Below are 21,787 nucleotides of genomic sequence, written 5' to 3' on the forward strand. Positions count from 1 at the left end.
GGAAGGGAGAGAGGTCCGGGCCTGGTGAAGGTCTTCCAGTCTAAAGGGGCTGTTCAGCCTCACTCAGCAATCCTCAGGGCAGAGGTTACTTCTGAAGAAGCTTCCCAGAGAGGAGGAAGAGGAATTTTATCATGTTCCACAGGGGAGAGAAGGGCCAGGGCTTCCCCACTCTGTGGCCCCGTGGGGAAGGAGACTGGGGCGCCCTATGGCATCTGACCAAAGAGACAAGCTCAGAGAGCAAAGTCTGGTGGAGGTGCCCATGAGAAGTCCTCATGTTTCCAGAACTGGGAGCAGAGAATGGGAGAAAAAGCACTTAGGACACAGCAAGGAGTGGAGTGAAGGGTAGAGACCTCCTGGCAGCCATCTGCCTCTGCAGACTGAGGCAGATCTTCCCTCAGGAAGCCCTTCTTTGTGGGGACACGCCCGTCCCCACCGCTCCCCACCCACCCAGGATGCTGGCTTTCCCCACAGATGACGACCTACGGTGCCTTCCTGCACAAGGGCTCCTTCTGCCGCAACTACTTCAACATCCTGGACCTGCTGGTGGTGGCCGTGTCCCTCATCTCCATGGGACTCGAGTGAGCAGTGGCAGGGGCCAGCCCCGGGCGAGGACCCCTCCTCAGAGCAGAGTCCCACCCACTGTTCGTTGGTGGGCACCAAGCCGCAAGGAGAGGGATTCTCAGGGCCATTGATGGGGGTCCAGGGTCCCCTAGGGTGTCACCAACTGGACTGAAGTGACAGTGCTTAGCAGGAGGGGCTGCAGTCCCTACCTCTGGGTCGCCCCCAGTCTGATGAGAGAAACAGAGCCTGTAGCCACCCATGGAGGAATCCCTTACTGTGCTGCACCACCGGGCAGGAGGCGGCTTTATCCGGGGGTGGGGTCCTCGCGCAGCCTAAGGGAAGGGTGGGGAACGAGGGGACTGTGTTCAGGCAGAAAGATGGCAGATGTGGAGGACCAGAGGCCGGGGGCAGGTGGAGGGCTGGAGCAGGCTGCCCTCACCCCCCACCCCCCGCCGCCTCCCCCAGGTCCAGCGCCATCTCCGTGGTGAAAATCCTGAGGGTGCTGAGGGTGCTCCGGCCCCTGCGGGCCATCAACAGAGCCAAGGGGCTGAAGGTGAGAGGGCCTGGGTGGGACCCCAGGAGCAGGAAAAGAGAGGCTGCAAGGGCCTGATCCTGGAAACCTCCGCCCAGCCGTTGCTGGGGCACGTGTTGCACCCCCTTTGCCAAACGGGGGTAGGGGTGAGGCTGGGCGGCCATGCTTCCCCACGAAGCTCCCTCTGCCCCCACCTAGCTGGGAGGCAGCAGGGGATAGCAAGGGCGGGATGTTGCCGACCTGGTGTCCCTCCCCAGCACGTGGTGCAGTGTGTGTTTGTGGCCATCCGCACAATCGGGAACATCGTCCTCGTCACCACCCTCCTGCAGTTCATGTTTGCCTGCATCGGCGTCCAGCTTTTCAAGGTGAGCCCCACCTGCCCGGGCAGCTTTGCCCCCCCTTCCGCAGCTCGGGTGCCAGCTCTGAGGCCAAGGCAAGAGCCAGCCCGTTCCCCGCCCTCTAAGCAAAGGGAGCCCCAGACTGTGAAAGCAGATGTCCTCGAGTGCACAGAGTTGTGAGGCTAAGCTACCTGGAGTCTGGATGAGGTTTCCTAGGCGATGCCCCTTCATGGCCCCAGTGGCTCTGCTGGCCACCATGACCATTGCACCTGCTGTCTTCCTGGCTCTCCGTGGCTTCTCCTTGAGGACCAAGCCCCCTCCCCTACCTGCCGGACCCTGTCAGCACCCCTCCCCGTTATCAACCTCCCCCACCCCTCCCATCCTGCCAGGCCTGTCTAAAACATGCCCCCCAACTCTAGCCCCCATCCACTCCACCTTCTTCCGTCAGCTGGACTTCAGCACCCCGTGCTTCTGGCCGGTGTGGCTGGCATCATTCATATCTACCAGGAGCTTCTGAGGGAGGGAGGCCATCATTCTACCCTGGGAGCCGCCTCGTTCTGTCCTCACTTTCCTGGGAGGACACAGCTATGCAGTTCCTCTCTAGGAATCAGCCCCGCAAGGCTCCCCTTCCACCGAGCTGGTTTCTGGACGCCTCTGCCCTTCATACCATCTGCAGGACACAGAAATTGGTATCTGAGTACTCCAACACCCTGACATTTCCTTTCATGACCCAAACCGCTGCTGTCCCCCGAAGCATGAAAACCACGATGACGTAACTTCAGTCAGACTTGGCCACTGACATCATCGTACCGTCATTCATTCATTCGACAGCATTTGTGGAGCATTTTTCTCCGAGCCGGCGTCTCGGTTAAGGCCGAGAGGGGGTCATGAAGCAAACCCCACAAGTCCCTCCCTGTGGGCAAGGAGCAGGTTTGGGGGGAGAGCAGTCAAGGTGGGGTTCCCTGATGACCTTAAGGGAGATGCGTCCTGTTGGTTACTGTCCTGGAGGGGTGGAGGCATCCCCTTGGAAACCGCATCCAGACTGAGACGGCTTAGCCTTCAAACCTCAGTTACCATGATTGGCGTGTGACCTTCCCCTCCTAGTTCCAGCAGAGGGCTGCCCCTCCCCTCGAGCCCTGCCCCCTCCTCTACTAGGGGCGCTGGGTGTATGTCTCACTCCTCCCTGACCCTGGCACCCAGCCTGGGCCTGGCATATAGGCAGCCCACAAGACATGCTCCCTGGAGGAACGAAGGAGCGGCCCCCTCCTCTGGCTCCTGTGTGCCTTCCAGGCAAGAGCGGCTGTCCCTCAACCCCCCGACCCCTGCCCCGACCCCTGTGCTGTAGTCTCTCATCAAAAGACCCCCAGCTCCTGCCCACTCAGATAATGCCCAGACATCAGTTACAAGTGGCATTTTACCCCACGTTTTACCCTGTGGAAACTTCGCATGCATTCCACATTACATCAAGAGTTTGCTTCCCATATTAAATTGGGTGTTTTGTTTCAAGTGCCCAGAAACCTGCCCAGTGACAGCTGTGTCCTCTCCCTGCTTCTCCCCCAATGTCACCTGCCTCCCCTTCACCCCTCTGCTCTGGCAACCGTAAAGGGGGATATGGCTGGAACAGCAAAACCCTGCAGCGGGCAGGGCCTCTGTGCCGTCAGCCAGTCCCGTATCCTTGGCTGAGGCAGCTCTTTCTCTGGGCCTTTGAGGGGACTCGACCAGATGCCGTGAACTTCAGGCTTCATGTAGCTCCATTCGGGCCTGGCGATCACTCCTTTTCTTCACACAGACTCTTCTGTGGGTGCCCAGTCTGTGATGTAGACAAAAAGGGAAACTGCTCTGACTGTAATCAGCACAGGGGGGCACAGTGCCCGCCTGTTCAGGCCTCCGAGTGGGGGTGTGGGACCCCCGTTCCACTTTGAGATGATTTGCGCCCTCAAGACCCTGTTGGGCTCCGTCCCTGCAACTCTTACTGTGCCCTGTGTGCCCTGTGGCCGCCCCACTGGCAGGAGAAGGAAGGGGGGGGCAGCCCTTCTTGGTCTGTCATGGGGAGACCTCAAGAGGGCTTCCTGTAGCAATGGGAGGCAGGGGGCTCCCTGAGGGAGGGGCAGGGCCAAGCTGTATCCATATTTCCTTCCCCTCAGGCCCAGCCTGTTCAGGAACTGGCTTCTCAGCCGCGACAGCCTCGGGCCTGGTAGGGAAGCCCGAGGGGCAGCTGAGGGAAGGGATGATGGTGAAGGAGGAAGACAGTGCTGGGGCCCTCTTTCCACGTGCCCTGCCGCTATTCACTTCGTAGCCCAGTTTTCAATCTTGTTTCCATGACAATGTGTGTCCCTCCCTCCCTCCCTCTTCTTGACACAGGGGAAGTTCTTTAGCTGCAATGACTTATCCAAGATGACAGAGAAGGAGTGCAGGTGGGCTGAACTCTGCTGGCTGAGGGCACGAGGTGGGACAGCCACTGCGTGGGGGACCTTGTGCGAGGAGGACCTGGGGAACCTGAGCCCCTAGGCCCAGGAAGCGTGTTCTAAAGGGTCCTTCCTTGGGAAACTGTGGTGAGGGAGTGCCCAGCAGTGTCCCCTCTGGTCCCCAGTCTACAGGGGATCAGAGGATGTGGGTGGGGAGGGGGCAGCCCAGCCATGCACAGTGGAGTGACTGAGCCTCCCCACCCCAGGGGCTATTACTATGTGTACAAGGATGGGGACCCCACGCAGATGGAGCTGCGCCCCCGCCAGTGGATACACAGCGACTTCCATTTCGACAACGTGCTCTCGGCCATGATGTCACTCTTCACGGTCTCCACCTTTGAGGGATGGCCTCAGTGAGTGAGGGCTGGGGCCTGGGTCCAATGCGGGCATGGTGGGGGCAGTGCCAGGGAGCCATCTTGCCCTTCTGCAGCCCTCACCACTCCGTGCCAGGCCCGCGGTAAGTGCTCAACAAACCCACCAGCTGGGAGGGTGTGTGGGACCAGTGTGTTGACCGGCCACCCTAAAGACATCCTGACCTGGGCACTCTGACAGAATGTCCCAGTCCCCCAACAGGTGTAGGCCTCTGTGCCCATGTGGGGAGCCCTACTGATTGATTAGGGTAGATGGGGCATCCTACGGAAAGGCAGGCCCTTTCCAGGACCTGTCCCAATCTTTTCTGGCATGGTCCTAACTTCCCTCCTGGTGCTTGATCGTTCGGAAAGCTCCCTCGGGTCCCTGTGGCCAGTGAGAGAAAGCCTGTCCTTCCTGGCCTGGCTCTCTGCCTCATCACCCCTGTCCAACCAGTCTCTTCTCTGCCCACCCCAAGGCTGCTTTACCAGGCCATAGACTCATACAAGGAAGACACAGGCCCCGTCTACAACAACCGGGTGGAGATGGCCATCTTCTTCATCATCTACATCATCCTCATTGCCTTCTTCATGATGAACATCTTTGTGGGCTTCGTTATTGTCACCTTCCAGGAGCAGGGGGAGACTGAGTACAAGAACTGTGAACTGGACAAGAACCAGGTGCCTGGGCTGAGGTGGAGAGCGGACTCAGCAGGCCTCCTGCCAGCCTGAGCCCTAGGCTCTGACCAGTGAAGAGTCCTGGGCCCGGGGTTGACCCCAGAACCTCCATTTCGTGCCCAGACCCAGCCTGCATACACTCTACCCCATCCCCAACCCATCCCCAACATGAAGCAATACAAGTTGGTGCTGTGGGAGTCTTCTCGTGGAACCCTCGCGATGCCCAGAGAAGGCTAGTCCTTCAGAGCCCCTGGGTGGGGCTACAGCCATGTTAGAAATGGGCCGGGATAACTCAAGGGGAACCCACAGGCCCACTGGGACTCGTCCTCTAAACAGTCCCGCAGAGCCCGTCAGCCACGAGTTCCTGGCCACAGCTGCTCCTGGTTGACCAGCATGCAGGGTTCCCTCCAGCCCATGCATGTGAGTGTGAGAGCAAGGGAGGGGCCGTCAGTGCTGACCTGCCCTGTGGTGTTGTGTCTCAGCGCCAGTGTGTGCAATATGCCCTGAAGGCCCGCCCGCTGAGGTGCTACATCCCCAAAAACCCATACCAGTACCGGGTGTGGTATGTCGTCACCTCCTCCTACTTTGAGTACCTGATGTTTGCCCTCATCATGCTCAACACCATCTGCCTGGGCATGCAGGTAAGGGCGCCCCCAGGAGATAAGGGCCGGATGGACTGGGGCCAGGGGCGGGGCAGGTGGGCAGGGCAAGGTTCCCGTCTCCTTCCCCCAGTATACTTTTCCTGGCACCTCCTATGTGCCAGGCACCGTGTGGTGAGGTACTGCGGGGCACAGAGAAGTTCCCTGGGCCCAGGCCTGGTTGCCAGGCACCCAGTAGTTTATTAAGAAGGCATTCAGACATACAAATAGCTGCACAAATCTTCAAACAGGAGATAGCTGTGCAGAAGCACACGGCAGCGTGGGAAGTAGGAAGTGCCGTCTCAGTTTATCTTCGGCTGTTGCAAATCTGCGTGATTGAGTTGGCTGGAATCTTGGCTGCAGTCTCAAGAAAAATGGCTTTGATATTCACAGAACAGGTGTCTCTTAGGAGTTGAGCGTACTTTATAGACAATATCACAATCAGCAGCATCGTTAGCAAACCTTAATTAAGCATCAGATCCCTTAAGCCCTGTATAAATAGAATTGCACAGCTAGGCTTCCTGGCCCTAGGCAGACACATCCAACAACAGGACTCTGCATTGCCAGGTGATGAGGACATGGAAAGTGAATCACTGGGCCAGCAGGGCCAGGTCATACAGAGGATCGTGAGCAATGGCTTAAGTTTGGGCTGAGCTGGGCAGCAGAATTAGGCTGTCTGGCTAACACAGGGTGGGGTGGGGGCAGCCCCCAGATCCTTCTGAACTACCTGGTGGGAGGGGCGGTTATGGAAGAAGCGGGAGTTCATCAACTTTCCAAAAAGACCACGAGGTTCCTGGCAGGTTATATAAGGAAACAGAATTAAGGAGCATCACAGTGCTGGGTCAAGGGGGCTAAGGTTATTGCTCTGACTGCTTCACCATCCCGGGGGACAGTGTGCACGAGTGTCAGCCTGGTGAGCTCGGTGGCCCACCTGTACACCTGTAGCTGGTGATAATGCCAGCTCTGGAATCAGCATTCTTCTCTCCCAGTTCTGTGCCCAGATGACTAGATGGAACCTGTCACTGAGTCCTGCTGAGGGGCCTCCCCTCCTGGTCATCCCATAACAGATCTGGAAATAAGCTCTGACCTTGCAGTCCCACGCGTAGACCAGCCTGCTCAGCAGGACCTCTCCTCCTCCTCTTGCTGTCTCTTTGGGGAGAGGGGGATCCATTAGACTTGGTGGGGATTGCCAAAACAGGCACCTGGGTTTTGGAGATTCCAAAAAAGTGGGCAGGAAGCCTGAGGAAGAGGTTTGGGAGCTGCCTGGGAAGAGAATGGGGCTCTGGGATGCAACCTGCGGGGTAGGGCCACTGGGCCCTTCCAGCCCCCTCTCCTGTGCCTCTCCACAGCACTACAACCAGTCAGAGGAGATGAACCACATCTCAGACATCCTCAACGTGGCCTTCACCATCATCTTCACCCTGGAGATGGTCCTCAAGCTCATGGCGTTCAAGGCCAGGGTGAGTGCTGGGGCACAGGACAAGATGAGCAGATGGCACCTGACAGGACAGGTCACTTCTTGTGCGCCCCCACCCCAGTGTCATTCTACTGAAAGCCCCTTCATCCAGCACTTCTGGTGCCGCCCTGCTCACCCCTTTGCTTACTTCCACCTTTAGACACAAGGCATAAGGCATGCAAGATATTCAGGCTGCCAGAACTGGCTGATGACCGAATAGATGTTGGCTGCCTCTTCCCCAAGCCCTTTGTTGAACCTGCCTTATGTTCCCTGCCTGCCCTTAGGCTTCTGAAGGGGGAGTATCTCGCTGTGTCTTTGGTTCCCCAGTCCCACTCCCACCTGGCCAAGCCCAGCCAAGCCCAGCCACACTCTGAAAGGTCTGCACTAGTGAGCTCCAGACAGGGCTTCAAAGCTGGGGAGGATGAAGGAGTTCCCCATCCGGATCAGGATCCCAGATCCTGAGTTCTCAACCATTCTGTCCCTCCTCTCTGACCACCTTATGCTCTGGAGGAAGGGAACTACAGAGCCCAAGGGAGAGGGGTACTGGAGTGGGTGGGCACGCAGGAGCACTAGTGGAAAGTGGGGCCACACGCACCCCACCTTGGCCTGGCTTGGCCATTCTGCATTACCTTGGACGGGGACCATCACCTTCTGCTGGCCACCAAAACTCCTTCCCCCTAGAGCTCACCCCCTGGTTCTCCCATTGCTGTCCTTCCCAGGGCTATTTTGGAGACCCCTGGAATGTGTTTGACTTCTTGATTGTCATCGGCAGCATCATCGATGTCATTCTCAGTGAAATCGACGTGAGTATCAGGCAAACAGAGCCATCCCCGGGGTGGGGTGCAAGCACTTGTGCAGTCCATAGACATTTGTGGGGTGCCTGCTGTGTGTGCAGCATGGCGCCCCGGGGGTCTACAGAGTTGGAAATGACAGGCGTCACAGCCTACAGAGCAGACGGATAACTCAGATTCTAGGCAGCCATCGTGAACGCACCAGGCTGTCCAAGGCAAGAGCTGTTATGAAAGGGAAAAGGTCTCCTCTGGGTGGAGCAGTCAGGGAAGGCTTCGCGGAGGTGGTACAAGCTGAAGGTGGGTCCTGAAGGAAAGCGAGCTGGTGACCGGAGGTGGAGAGAAGAGCAAACACCACAGGCAGAGCTGCTGTAGGGGAGGCACAGAGTAGGAAATGAATGATAGAAGATTCGGGGCACACCCAGAGGTCCGGTTTAGCAGAAGCACATGACTGTGCAGAAGAGGAACGAGGTGGGGGGTGGGGGGGGGGCGGGTAGGGATGGCTGGAGAGGTAAGCAGTGGCGAGGGGGCCTTGAACTTTATGTAGCAGACAATAGGAAGTTACCAGAGGATTTGGAACAAAGCAGTAGAAGGACTAAAGCTGTTATGGAGGAAGTTATTTATTTAGTCTGCAAATACTTATCGAGTACCTCCCACCCATGCTAGAGATAGAGCAATAAACAAGAACACGGAGGCCAACAGACGATAAAAATTCTCTAACATGGCAGATATGCTCAGCGTGTGTTATAAAGAAAAATAAACCAGGGTGAAAACTTACTGGAAAGGAATGAAGGGTTGGTGCCAAGATGGTATCTGAGTGACAACCTGAACAAAGCAAGGGGGTAAGCCGTGCAGGTATTGGCACAGAGTGTTGTAGGGAGAAAAACAAGTGAGTGCAAAGGCCCTGAGGTTGAGGAATAGGAGGAGGCCCTTGTAGCTGGAGTGGAGAAAGATAGAGATGAGGTCAGAGACAGAGGGCAGGCGCCAGATCCCTTAGGCCCTTGAAGGCCATGGTTATGATCCTGGGTTTTATTCTAAGAGAGATGAGAGCCCTTTGGAGGGCTTAAACCTGGTCTGACTTTAGTTCTCAAGGATCCCTCTGGCTGCTGTGTTGACAGAAGGCTGTGGGGGAGACAGGGCTGGCCCAGGGAGAGCCGCCAGGAGGGTGTTGTGATAACCAGGTGAGAGGTGATGGTGGCTAGGGGGCTAGCTGTGGACGTGGTGAGAATTGGACACATCCTATTTATTTGGGAGCTTGAGCTGACAGAATTTGCAGCTGGCCTTGATTTAGAGTGAGAGAGAGAGAGAGAGAGAGAGAAACAAATCGAGGGTGACTACCAGGATTTTTGTCCAAGCAGTTGAGCTTCCATTTACTGAGATGCGGAAACTGCTGCAAAGCAGGTGTGGGGCAGAAGCCAAAATTTCTGTTTTAGACACGATAATTTAGGATGCTTACGAGGCATCCGGAAGGAGATACCCAGTAGGCTGGGATTTATGAGTCTGGAGCTCAGAGGCTAGGGTGGGTTGGAGGTATAAATTTGAAGATGGTATTTAAAGTTGTGGGGATGGACGAGATCTGCAGAGAAGGGAGAAGGTATTTAGAGAGAAGGGATCCGGAGGCTGAGCCCTGGAATGCTCCCGTGTTTAGTGATTGGAGAGACGAGGAGGAACCAGCAAACAGACTAAGAAAGAATTGGCCTCTGAGGCAGGGGAACCAAAAGAGAGTGATGTCCTGAGATCAAGGAGAACAGAAAAGTCAAGGAAGATAAGAGCTGAGCATTGACTTGATTTTTGGCAACGGGGACCTTGGCAGGAGCAGTTTCACTAGAATTATGGGGAAGAATGCCTGGTTGCGGTGGGCTGGGAAGGGAGAGCAAAGAATGGAACGATTCCTTTGAGGTGTTTTGCTACGGAGAGAAATAGGAGTTAGAGAAAAATGTGGAGCCAAGGAGAGTTTCCTTGAAAATGGGAGAAGGGGCATCTGGGTGGCTCAGTCGGTTGGGCCTCTGACTCTTGATTTTGGCTCTGGTCACGATCTCATAGTTCATGGGGTTGAGCCCTGCACTGGGCTCTGTGCTGACGACCTGGAGCCTGCTTGGGATTCTCTCTCACCCTCTCTCTCTCTGCCTCTCTCCTGCTCTCTCTCAAAATAAATAAACTGGAAGAAAACAGAAACAAAAACAAGAAAAATGGGAGCATATCCTCAGGCTTTGCAAATATCTGGTAGTAAGGAGGTAACTACTGGAACAAAGTCTTTGAATAAATCAAAGGGCTTAAGACCCGGTGTCCCAGGGGAGAAGCTGGATTTCAGAAAGCTGTAGTTCATCCATAGTAGAAAGAGGGTGTGCAAAGCAAACGGGCATAAAGCAATGAGAGTCAGGGCTCGGATGGCAGGAGAGGAACAGAAAAGCTCAGAGGCAGCAGGATTTGGTGAATGTGACCCTGTGGCCATGGGAAGGAAGGAACCCAAGGTGGCTCAGCACCTCCTGAAGAGAAGGACTTGGGATGATGCACTCACCATGATTCTGTTCTGGTGCTGTGGGTTTGGATGCTGGGTACACAAGTGGAAACGGGTAGCAAGTCATTGGAAATGCAGGAGAGGAGCCGAGTGTCACTCTGCATCTGGCACATGGTGGCAGCTCGATCAACATGGGCTGGTCCCGGATGCATGGAGGTGATGGTTCAAGCCTCGGGTGGGATGAGCCAGCTGCGAAGGAGTTGAGATCCTGCAGAATTGAAGCCAGCAAGGCCATAGGGTTTGTGATTGGAAGCCATCCATGAGCAGGGTGACAGACTGGCACACTGTGGGGCTGAAACCAGTTAAAAGGATGGAGCAGTGACCAGAAAGTGATAAGAAGAAAAAAAAACCAAAAAACATCAAGCAGCTGTGAGTACAGGAAACAGTTTCTGCCAGGAGGTTAGGTGAGGTAGTTACTGGAAAGTGGATGTTGATTAATACAGGGAAAGGGAGACCATAGACGGAGCGAGTACAGAGGAGAAATTCACAACATGTGAGAGAAGAGATTGTTGAGGAAGGGATTAGAGTTTCGGAGGCGACGGCAAAGGACACGAGTCAGAAGACTGGAAGAGGAAGAGTGTAAGCAGAGGTGGCAAGAATCACGAAGGGTACAAGGGAGCAGGGGGGTGGGGCGGAGGGAAGAGGGCGTTCATCCTGGGCAGTCACAGGCGTGTCGGAAGCAGCAGGCAGAATCCTCCGCTGGAAGTGAGGACAGGACAGCGGGTGTGAGTGCAGGAACTGACCCTTGAGAAATAGCCAATGTGATGAGTCCATCTGCAGGAAGAACGACGGGGTCTCGGGTGGGCCTAGTGAGCTCAGTTTCACCCTGGGGTAATGCTCGAGGAAAGGGACCAGACCCCTGATGTGGTCTTGAGGGCTGGCACATTGGGTAGAGCGTCTCAGCGCAAGCAAGGGCGCTATAGAAATGGCAGGACAAACGTCCAGGCTGAGTGGGGAGGCAGATGGCTGAGGGTCACTGCAGGGTGAAAGAGGGGAGCAGGGGACAGGGAAGAGGAGATCCAGGAATCAGAGACAGAACTCAAAAGACGGCTTCCCTCTGGGCAGAGTGCCTGCGGAGGAGTATCCTAGGAAGGATGTGGAGAACACTCGGCCTTCTGAGCCACCCTAACCGTGGCCATAGTGCGATTCTGCTCAGAGGTGGCTGGTTTGGCCATGGAGGTGCCCAGCTGGGGACTAGCCCCAAAGCCAGGAGCCTTACCCATGCGTAGGGCTTCTTAACTTTCCGCTGCCTGATGATAAGCACTTTACGGTCTGCCAGCCCAGGGGTGAATCCTATGGAGAGGTGGGGGAGAGGGCTGGCACTAAAGACACCCGAGAGGGGGCGGGGAGTGGGGGAGCAGCTGAAGAAGAGTCTGGAGCCTGTGAGGAAGGAGCCCTCAGCCTGAGATTCCTTTAGGCTGAAGCCCTGGCAGGAACAGCACTTTCTGGGGACTTGGCTGCCTCGCTGTCTGGGGGAGGGCTTGGCCTGGGAATCCTGTTCACTCCCGTGTGCAGAAAGACAATGACAGAGCTCTACTCAGATCCTGAGGGGGTGGGGCAGACTAAGGGCTGGATAGGTCCTGGGCAAAATCAGTGTGTGTGTGTGTGTGTGTGTGTGTGTGTGTGCGCGCGCGCGCGCGTGTGTGTTTGTGCGTGCGCGCCTGAGTGTGCATGCATAGGTGGGTAGGTGGGTGTTGTAGATTTCCATCCATTTTGGGTTTCCACTGGGAAATAGCATCCCAAAGGCCTCATGGTTTGATTCTCACCAGCAAAATTAGAAGAGAGAACCCCAAACAGCCAAAATAAACAGCCTGAGATCTGTGTAGAGGAAGCCTGGATAAATCAAAACAGTTTCTTTGGTGGTGGAGGGCCCAGAGGGCATCGGTCATTATTGGATTTTTAGGAGCAGATGTACTAATAATGTTTCCCTGAAGTCATGTTAAGACTTCAAATTTGAATGTTGGTTTGCATTCTTGACCTACAAACCGGGGAGCAGACTAGGGCAACCCTGCCTGTTAGAACTTTCTGTAACGATAGAAATCTTCTGTTCTGTCCAGTCCAGTAGCCACTAGCCATTCGTGTCTGTGCGTCTGGTGGTCACTTGAAATGTGGCTAGTACAACCGAGGAGATGAATTTCTAATTTTATTTAATTTTCACTGTAATTCAGATAGCCACATGTGCTTAGTAGCTACCATATTAGTGGTATGGGTCTAGAACACTGGTTCTCATCCTTGGCTGCATATTAAAATCACCTGGGATGCAGTTTAAACCCCTGGAGCGAGGCCCATCCCCTAGAAGCAGACTTAATTGGCTTGGGTGGGAACCCAGCAGAGGAATATATTAAGTTCTCCAGCTTATTCTGATGTGCAGCCAGGATTGAGAACCAGTGGTCCAGGGAAAAGCTGCCCAAGAGAATGTTGCTTGCTGGGGAAACCAGTATACTGGGAACCAGTCCACCCACAAATAATTGCAAGATGAAACAAGGACCTCCCCTGTCCCACAACTCCGGGACAAAGGTTTCTCCTGAAAGGTGGCCTAAGAGAGAAGTTTAGAGTAAACAGGAGAAAATGCGGCTCTCACACATGCAACTCCTGGCCCCTATGATGGAGGCCTCGGCCCCGCTCCGGGGTCCGGGGCAGAGAAGCAGCTGCGGTGGGGGTCTCAGACTCCCCCAGAGGGCCTTAGCCCCTGGAGGATGGGACTTCCATAAGGGCCTCAGTGGCACAAGGGAGCCTTGCTGGACCCGGGGAGAAATAGGGGTGTGAGCCCCCTCAGAGTGATGAGCTGGTGTTTCCAGTGTGTCCCCGCAGGGATGGCCCCAGTATCATGTGACCCAGACACACAGGAAGCACCTGAGCCCCTTGTCAGCTGTAGGCACATCCTGGAGATGGGAAGGGACCTGTCCGTGTCTGGTCTTCCCTCCTCTTCTTGCTCCCTTGTCCCCAGCCTGTTGCCTCACTGTTCCCACAGCTTCATCCTCACACCCGCCCACCCCCACCCCTGATTGGCAGCCACTCGGGGTCTTCATCCCCTGCCGCTCTGTCTTTTCTCTCTTTAACTCTTCTGTGTGTCCTTTCTGACAACCTCTCCTCACCTCCCCCCCCCTTCCCACCGTGTCCCTCCTCCTCTCTCTCTCCTCCCCTTCCCCTCCCCCGGTCTCTTCTCTCCACAGACTTTCCTGGCCTCCAGCGGGGGACTGTATTGCCTGGGTGGAGGCTGCGGGAACGTTGTAATTCCAGGCTGCATGAGCCTGCCCTGCACGCCCGCCGGCTCTCTGCCCTGCAGCTTGCATGCTCGGGCCTGGCCGTGGATTGCATGGGGTGGATCCAGCACTGAGGGCTTCCTTCCCTAGAGCAGGCGCCCTGGAGGGATCGGGTTGGGGGCGGGGGGGAGCGGGGGCTCTGCGGTAGACTGTGCATGGATGTAGTGGCTTTCTCGGAGCCCCGGGAAACGGGGCGAAGGGTCTCTCTGGCTCCCTCTGTCCAGATGGGAACGTCCCGAGAGGACTGTGACTGCTAGCTGGCACAGGACCTTAGTGACCGTTCGCTGGCACGAGGTCTCTGGGGACACAGGAAGCCTGGCAGGGCTCTCCCCTTCCAGAGTTATCCGGGTGTCTAAGGCTAGGCTTGCCTGGCTTAGGACAGCCATGTGCTGAGTGGGGTGGCGATGTTGATTGATGGTGACAGAGCAGCCAAGCTTTAGGGAAACTGCGCTGAAAGGGTCCTCTGCTCCGTGGCAGCTTGAGGAGAAGGTGAGATAAGGCAGGAGGCCCCAGGAGGACAGGCCCGGCCACAGCCTCACCTCCCTGTTGCCCTCTCCTGAGAAGGGGCTTACCACGCTGCTTGGCCCACTCCCTCCTCTCGGCTAAACAAGCCCAAAGCCTTAAGGCTACGGGTGGTCCAGCGGCAGTTCGCAGCAGGGGCCGTGAGGTGGGGGTGGAGCTGTCCCCCCAATCCATGGAAGCCTCCCCAGCACACACACGTTGCCCCTCCCTCCCCCGCCTGCCCCTTACTACCCCTGTGAGGTGCCACCTCCAGACTGACCTCTGGGGCTGCCGGCCCGCAGGACCCAGACGAGAGCGCCCGCATCTCCAGCGCCTTCTTTCGCCTGTTCCGGGTCATGAGGCTGATCAAGCTGCTGAGCCGGGCAGAGGGAGTGCGCACTCTGCTGTGGACGTTCATCAAGTCCTTCCAGGTGCGTGTGCCCAGCCTACCTGGCCAGGGTCCGAGCCAGGTCTGCGTGGGGGCCGTGGTCACTGCACGTACCTGGAGAGGCTGCGAGGGACATCCGTCCAGCCTGGGGGAGAGCCCTGGGGTGACCACGGGGTCCGCAGTGAGCTCGGGGAGGGTAGGGCGTGGAGCCCTGTGCACTGACCCTCCCTCCTCACCCCCAGGCCCTGCCATACGTGGCCCTGCTCATCGTCATGCTCTTCTTCATCTACGCCGTCATCGGCATGCAGGTGAGAGGCAGGTGGGCCCAGGCCAAAGGAGGGATCTTGGCCAAGTGGGAGGGGGCGTCGGTGGACCCCAGAGAGGCCTAATTAGTGTGGAGGTTGGACCCTCCGCCCTCCCTGCATCTTCCATCCTGGCCACCAGGGGCGTAGCTGTGAGTCTGAGAAAGGAGACTGCACCTTCTCCCCGATGCTGCAGTGCTGGTCAGGTGGGAGCAGTCCGGGAGGGGCCTCAGCATGCAGGTCAACAGCAGGGGCCAGGCTGTGTCTCTCCCAGGCCCTGATAGGTGCTTCAAGTGGTCCCAGTCTACCCTCCAGTGTCCCCTCTCCCCCCCATTCCCCACACTGAGTCCCCAAGTTGGCTTGCTGTTGGAAAAACCAGTCCACTCTTGGGCTTTCCTTGGGCTTGATTGGACGAACTTCACCCAACCTTGAAAATAATCTAACTGATTTGGCCTCGGGTGTGCCGTGGCCTAAAATAAAGGGGATTTGCAGGAGGTAGGGGTGGAGGAGGGGAGTAGGTCAGGTGGGAGAGGACAGTGGGGCCTGCGCCGAGGGGAAACTGTGACCTAGGTCCCAAGGTTGGAGCCCTTTGTGATTTGCAGATGTTTGGTAAGATCGCCATGGTGGATGGGACCCAAATAAACCGGAACAACAACTTCCAGACCTTCCCACAAGCTGTGTTGCTGCTCTTCAGGTACCAGTCTCCTTCTGTCCCCACCTTGTCCCCACCCTCTGACCTTGGCCTTTGCTTTGCTCTACTCTATGTTGCAGGCAGGGCCGGCTTCCTGACCCTGTGGCTTGAGCAGCCATACAACACAGTGCCCTCACTCAGAAGAGCTAAGGCTCAGGGTGCCTGGGTGGCTCAGTTGGTTAAGCTGCCGACTCTTGATTTCTGCTCAGGTCATGATCTCAGTTCAGGAGATCAAGCCCCATGGGACTCTGTGCCGACAGCTTGGGATTCTCTCTGTGCCCCTCCCCTACTCGTGCTCGCTCTATCTCTCTCTCTCTCTCAAAATAAATAAACTTTTAAAAAAATTTTTAAAAAAAGAAGAAGAAAAAAAGAAGAGCTAAGTCTCTCCTGTCCCTGTTTTGAAATGTTTGATCACTTTTAGAAGTTAGCTGCGCTCACCATTATGCAACCGATGCCATTTTTAAAATCATTTTTGAACAAATGGCCCCACATCTTTGTTTTGCACTGGGCCCCAAAAATGACGTAGCTGGTCTAAGTGGAGTACGGTATATTCCCCTGATCTCATCCCACTGAAACAGGAGACAGAAGTCACATGTCCCTTCAAAAGAGTATGTCACCTTGGCCAGCACAGGGCTCTCCTGTGTGACCCCCCACCAGGGAGTTGAATCATGGATTGATTTTGCCCCTTTTCTTTAGTTCAGCTCCTACCTATAGTGCTCCTTAAGGGACAGAGCAGTGGGGCCGCGGCACAGAGAGGAAACTGAGGCCTGCCTCACACTGAGCTACTTGGTGAACCCAGGGATCTGAACTGCTTCCTTTGGGTTGGGGGAGCAGCCCTAGTCTGCTCGTCTGTCCATACTCTGCTCCTGCCAGGCTGCTGGCCTCCTGAGGGGCTGCCCAAGAGTGGACATGCCTTCGGGGCGCCTGGGTAGGTTAAGCGTCCGACTTCGGCTCAGGTCATGATCTCGTGGTTCGTGAGTTCGAGCCCCATGTCGGGCTGTGTGCTGACAGCTCAGAGCCCAGAGCCCTCTTCGGATTCTGTGTGTGTGTCTCTCTCTGCCCCTCCCCCACTCTTGCTCTGTCTCTCTCTCTCTCTCAAAAATAAACATTCAACGAATAAAAAAAAAAAAAGAGTGAAAAGGCCAACAGAAGCCCATCTCTTCCAGGTGTGCGACAGGTGAGGCGTGGCAGGAGATCCTCCTGGCCTGCAGCTACGGCAAGTTGTGTGACCCCGAATCGGATTATGCCCCGGGTGAGGAGTACACGTGTGGCACCAACTTCGCCTACTATTACTTCGTCAGCTTCTACATGCTCTGCGCCTTCCTGGTGAGATGGCGAGGAGGGTGATTTCACAAGGGAATCTGCCCCCCCCTTCCCCGTCAGCTTCTGTCTCTTGGGGATTGACCTCAGGGGCACAGGAGGCAGGAGGCTCTGGTTAGATTATTCTGGTTCTGGCCATCCTGCGGGTGGCTTCGTTTTCTGAGGGGTTGCTAAAGGTTTTTTGTTTCTGTTTTTGTTTTTGTTTTTTACCTTTTTTGGTTACGAATGAATAATCAAAAGAATTTAGTGGGGGCTCTGTCCTAAATAAATAGGGGCTCCCAGTAAAGCCATTTGCCCCTCCCTGTTCCTCCGAAGAGAAAGTGGCCCCGCTGTGAGGAGGCTGGGGCTCTGGAAATAAGGTCCCAGAGGAGGTCCCGAATGGGGTTAGAAACAGAGCACAGATTGTTCTAAGACGCGAGGGCTGCTGTCTGTTCATATGGAACGCAAAGAGCCAGCAGTATCCATGGGACTGTCGTCTCTTCACTCTATTTTCTTCCCTATATTCGGTCAAAACAGTTGTGTGAGCATCTGTGTGCCCCTGGGCTCAGTGCAGAGGGTAGAAACATGATAAGACCCAGTCTGGCCCTGGAGGAGCTCATTGGGCACCTGGGGAATCCATGTGTGAGCAAGCCTTGCAGTTCAAAGGGACGCCCACTAGACACAGAAAAGGCAAGAGCAGTAATGACGCACGGTCCAGTGAGGGCACAGAGGAGGGGGCTCATCTCTCTGGGGCGGGGGCAAGAGGCTGAGATGGAGGAGCTTGAGCTGGGTTTTAAAGGATCAGCACCAAGAACCCGGGCAGAGGACACTGTCTATGGAGGAGCGCAGAGGTGTGACATAGGTCACTAGTGTTTGGGACGCAGGTCATTCGGAAGGACTGCAGTGAGGGCCCAAGTAGGAAGGAGCTCTGGCCCCCTTACCCAGTGGACATCTCCCAGCCCCCAGCCCCTCCCCATTGTCACCTGCTTTCCCGTGGTGGCAGCCCTTGGTTCTCCTCTTGCAGATCATCAACCTGTTTGTAGCTGTCATCATGGACAACTTTGACTACCTCACCCGGGACTGGTCCATCCTGGGCCCCCATCACCTGGATGAGTTCAAAGCCATTTGGGCAGAGTATGACCCGGAGGCTAAGTGAGTCCAGTCTGTAGATTCTGTGCAGACTCCTCCCTTCACTGTCCACCCCCCTCCCATCCTAGCCCCTGTCCTCGTGTCCTATAGGGAATCACTCTCCAGTTTAATAAGAATGAATGGACTTCTTCTTCCTTCATTATCTGAGGTCCCAGATCAGAAAATTGGAGTTTCTTAGAGTTAGAAGGGATCCCACAGCCTCTCAGGACAGAAAACCCCTTGACTTTATTGGGAAATGGTCATTCAGCTTCTGCTTGGACATGTCTGAGAGCAGGGAACTCAGTACCTGAGCAGCTCTGGGCTCTGGCTAGCCAAAGTTTTAGTCCACTGACTAACAGCATCCTAGCTTGATTAAAATGCAAAGCCCCGAGCCGTACCCTGGACTGACTGAATCACAACCTGCATTGCTTATTAACCTGATCCTCAGGGCATTCATACCTATGTTAAATCTTGGGAAGCACTTCTGCTTTATATTCTTTCTTTAAAAAGTAATAAGCTCATATTTGATGAGTATTTCCCAAGTGTCATGCATTGTGCTAACCATTGCGTACATTATCTCATTTAATCCTTACAACAACCTATGACACAGGTCTCTAGCTCTCTACCAGTCTCTGGAAGTGAGCTTTCACCTCCAGTGATCCATACCCTCTACTTCTATTAATATAACCCAAGAGCCCCCCAGTCAGCTCAAACAGAACCCAAGGAAGGCTCTGCCTTGGGGAAAATGAGGTCCAGATTCTGGGTCTGGAGATCCCACATTTGAGGGAATTCTGGTCTCAAAAGGATGTCTGCCCAAAAAAAGGACAGCCCATTCCTGGTGGTGGGTAACAGCGAACCCAAACATTGTTTCTTCTTTAAAGCAGGAGCTCAGCTTCAACTTCCTATACACACTCTGAAAACAGGAAGCACTCCCCTGCCACCTGGCTCTCTTCCCCTTGGCCGTTCTCTGAGCAGGGAGGAGGTCCTGGGTGGAGATGCCTGGTGTACAAGTCTCTGTGTCCTCCTGCAGGGGCAGAATCAAACACCTGGATGTGGTGACCCTGCTGAGACGGATCCAACCCCCTCTGGGCTTTGGGAAGTTCTGCCCACACCGGGTAGCATGTAAGGTAACCAGCGCGACCAGGGAGGGGTGCCCCCTGGGAGAGGAAGAGGCTCCAGTATCAAGGGACAGGGAAGCTGATGAGGGCCTGATTGGATGAGTCATTTTAGAGCAGTCATCTCCTGGGTCCCCAAGTCCCTTCCTGAGGACCTAAAGTGTCTCCCAACTCATCAGTGTCTCCCAACAGTCAACAGTGTCTCCCAACTTACCTTTCCATCCCCTCGTGAAGGGCATCCCGAATCACCTGCACCCCCAGCCTTCATGTCCCATCCCCTCCCGGTCCACAGACCAGGCCAGAATGACCTGCCAAGCTTGGCCTGGTCCCAGCTCAGCAGCCAGCCACTGCCCCTCCCCTCACAGCGGCTGGTGGGCATGAACATGCCCTTGAACAGCGACGGCACGGTCACCTTCAACGCCACTCTCTTCGCCCTGGTCCGCACAGCACTCAAGATCAAGACGGAAGGTGAGAACTTTCTGGCATGCAGCCCCCTCCCTTCTCTCAGAGGATGAGTTTTCTGGTACAGATTCTGCCAGATTCTCAGAGCTAAGGGTTGGAACCAAGAGCCATGAGGAAAAGCAGAAGGAGGACCCCAGGCTGTGCCTCTCAGGGCTTCGAGAGAGCTCAAAAATTCTCTGCAGGGGAAAGGTCACTAAGGATGTCTTCCCACACAGCTATGTCTGAATGGGGCCCAAAAAATGGCAGTGTTCGTGCAGAGGTGGGGGCTGCCTGTGGTGTGGCTCTGGGGGGAGCAGAGGGGCGCCTCAGGTAGCCCTGGGCTTGCAGCCCACTCTCAGCTCCACAGCTGAGTGCCCTGCCGCCAGGAAGCAGACATCATGGGAGCAGGGAAAGGACTTAAGCTGGGGGCTCTTTGGTTCCTGAGCCCTCACTTAGCGCTTGGCTGTATCAGAGCCGTCCCCGAAGGCAATCAGGACCACTGCAGGGATCTGAGACCACCACAGGGAAGGTTTTCTTGGGAGGGCAAGGAGAGGAAGACCAAGAGTGAGAGAAACCACATTAGGGCAACAGGAAGGTTGCCTGAGAGTCCTTGGAATAGACCAGAGGGCCATGGGGATTTAAAGGATTTTGAGGGGAAAGGGAGAAGACCAGGAGATGACAGACAGACTTCAAAGGGAGCCACTCTGAACACTGGAAGCCAAGGCTTGTGGGGTGTGGAAACATGACTCAAGGGTTGGGCTGCCCCAGGGGGACGGTGATGCCCTCCCCTTCTTGCCTGTGCTCAGCACAGCAGCTTCCAAAACCAAATAGACAAACAAAATCTTGGCCAACATTTGTTGAATGAGGTGTTTGGAGAATTCTAGGTGTCTTTGTCAAGTGCAGTTGACTTGGGCCGTGTGACTTTAGGGCTGCCCCTGCCTGTCCCTTGCTCCCAGGTAACTTTGAGCAGGCCAATGAGGAGCTGAGGGCCATCATCAAGAAGATCTGGAAGAGAACCAGCATGAAGCTCCTGGACCAGGTCATTCCTCCAATAGGAGGTGGGTGCTGCTTTGGGAGACCAGCATCCAGAGGCAGGGGACAAGGGGACTTCTCCAGGAAGCCCTGTGGGAATCTGAGAATGGCCCAGAACCTTCGTAAATACCTTGGAGAGACCCCATGGTGGTAATCAGGGCGGGTACCAACTTCAGGGTGGAACCGCCCACTGGCCAAGTCAGCAAGGAGAGGAGTGTCCTGAAGCGCCCGGTCCTGGCTACACCTGGCTCCCACTCTGAACCCAGTTTAGATTCCTACCCACCTTCAGGACATCGCTTTTGACTCTTCTGCAGATGATGAGGTGACTGTAGGGAAGTTCTACGCCACGTTTCTCATCCAGGAGCACTTCCGGAAGTTCATGAAGCGCCAGGAAGAGTATTATGGGTATCGGCCCAAGAAGGACACTATACAAATCCAGGTAAGCCCAACCTGACCTCCAAGGGACTCCACTGAGCCAGGTCTTCAGGCTCCATGTCCTTGAAGGCCAGTGACAGAGGCAGAGAGGGAAGGAGGGCTCCAGGGTGAGTGAGGAGCCAGGCAGGAGCTCCTCCATCTTTGGGTGACAGACCCAAAGGCAATGGCATTGGTTCAGAAGAGGGATTTGAGTGCTTAAACTGGTCCATTGGCATGCAGAGAAATTTAGAACTTTGTTTCATCTCATCTGTCTTTTATTTCTATTTTTTGGTGTTAATTATAGTGCACACAATTTACAAATTCAAAAATATGTGTGCCTTTGGGCTGTGTGCTCAAAAACTTATTTCAATTGCAATTTTTACTTTAAAACAGTGTCATGATTTTAAAAGTTGTGTGTAAAATACAAACACCTTTTTTATGAACCATTTTAAGTGTAATTCCCAGCATGACATTCCATCCACCCAGAGCATTTTCATATGTATTTCCTGCAAATAAGGGCATTCTCCTACATAATTCTTCTACACAACCACAATGCAATCACCAAAGTCAGGAAATTAACATTGAGACATTATAACCACCAAATCTTCAGGCCCCATGCAAATGTCACCAGCTGTCCCAAGAATGCCTTTATAGTAAAAGGATCCAATCTAGAATCACACATGGCATTTAGTTGTTATATCTCTTTAGACTCTTTCAGCTAGAACAGTTCCTTGGTCTTTCCTTGACAAGACCTTCACGCTTTTGAAGACTACAGGATATCCTTCAGGTTGAGTTCAGGTGATGTTTCTTCATGATAGATTTAGGGATATACATCTTGTACAGCAATGTCACAGAAATGATGCCATGTTCTCACTGCAAGCTATCATGTGAC

The 21,787-nt window shown here is 55.0% G+C and overlaps 1 protein-coding gene across 2 annotated transcripts in view; it reads left to right on the forward strand.

Annotated features, from left to right (window-relative positions):
• Positions 1-21,787, forward strand: part of CACNA1S (calcium voltage-gated channel subunit alpha1 S) — a 65,353-nt gene that overhangs the window by 38,678 nt on the left and 4,888 nt on the right. The window contains exons 20-38 of one of the 2 annotated variants that reach the window (XM_019431049.2): positions 472-578; positions 1,027-1,114; positions 1,351-1,458; positions 3,793-3,845; positions 4,103-4,249; positions 4,723-4,924; positions 5,404-5,562; positions 6,909-7,019; positions 7,735-7,818; positions 13,495-13,551; positions 14,388-14,516; positions 14,716-14,781; positions 15,378-15,469; positions 16,633-16,792; positions 17,790-17,917; positions 18,924-19,020; positions 19,374-19,476; positions 20,406-20,507; positions 20,796-20,920. In XM_019431049.2, coding sequence (XP_019286594.2) covers positions 472-578; positions 1,027-1,114; positions 1,351-1,458; positions 3,793-3,845; positions 4,103-4,249; positions 4,723-4,924; positions 5,404-5,562; positions 6,909-7,019; positions 7,735-7,818; positions 13,495-13,551; positions 14,388-14,516; positions 14,716-14,781; positions 15,378-15,469; positions 16,633-16,792; positions 17,790-17,917; positions 18,924-19,020; positions 19,374-19,476; positions 20,406-20,507; positions 20,796-20,920 — 2,118 coding nt within the window. The remainder of the gene's footprint in view (positions 1-471; positions 579-1,026; positions 1,115-1,350; positions 1,459-3,792; positions 3,846-4,102; positions 4,250-4,722; positions 4,925-5,403; positions 5,563-6,908; positions 7,020-7,734; positions 7,819-13,494; positions 13,552-14,387; positions 14,517-14,715; positions 14,782-15,377; positions 15,470-16,632; positions 16,793-17,789; positions 17,918-18,923; positions 19,021-19,373; positions 19,477-20,405; positions 20,508-20,795; positions 20,921-21,787) is intronic. The other variant, XM_053909080.1, reaches the window with a different exon arrangement.

This window comes from Panthera pardus, unplaced genomic scaffold (genome assembly GCF_024362965.1).
Source record: "Panthera pardus isolate Hobbes unplaced genomic scaffold, ASM2436296v1 HiC_scaffold_21, whole genome shotgun sequence".
Classification (NCBI taxonomy): domain Eukaryota; kingdom Metazoa; phylum Chordata; class Mammalia; order Carnivora; family Felidae; genus Panthera; species Panthera pardus.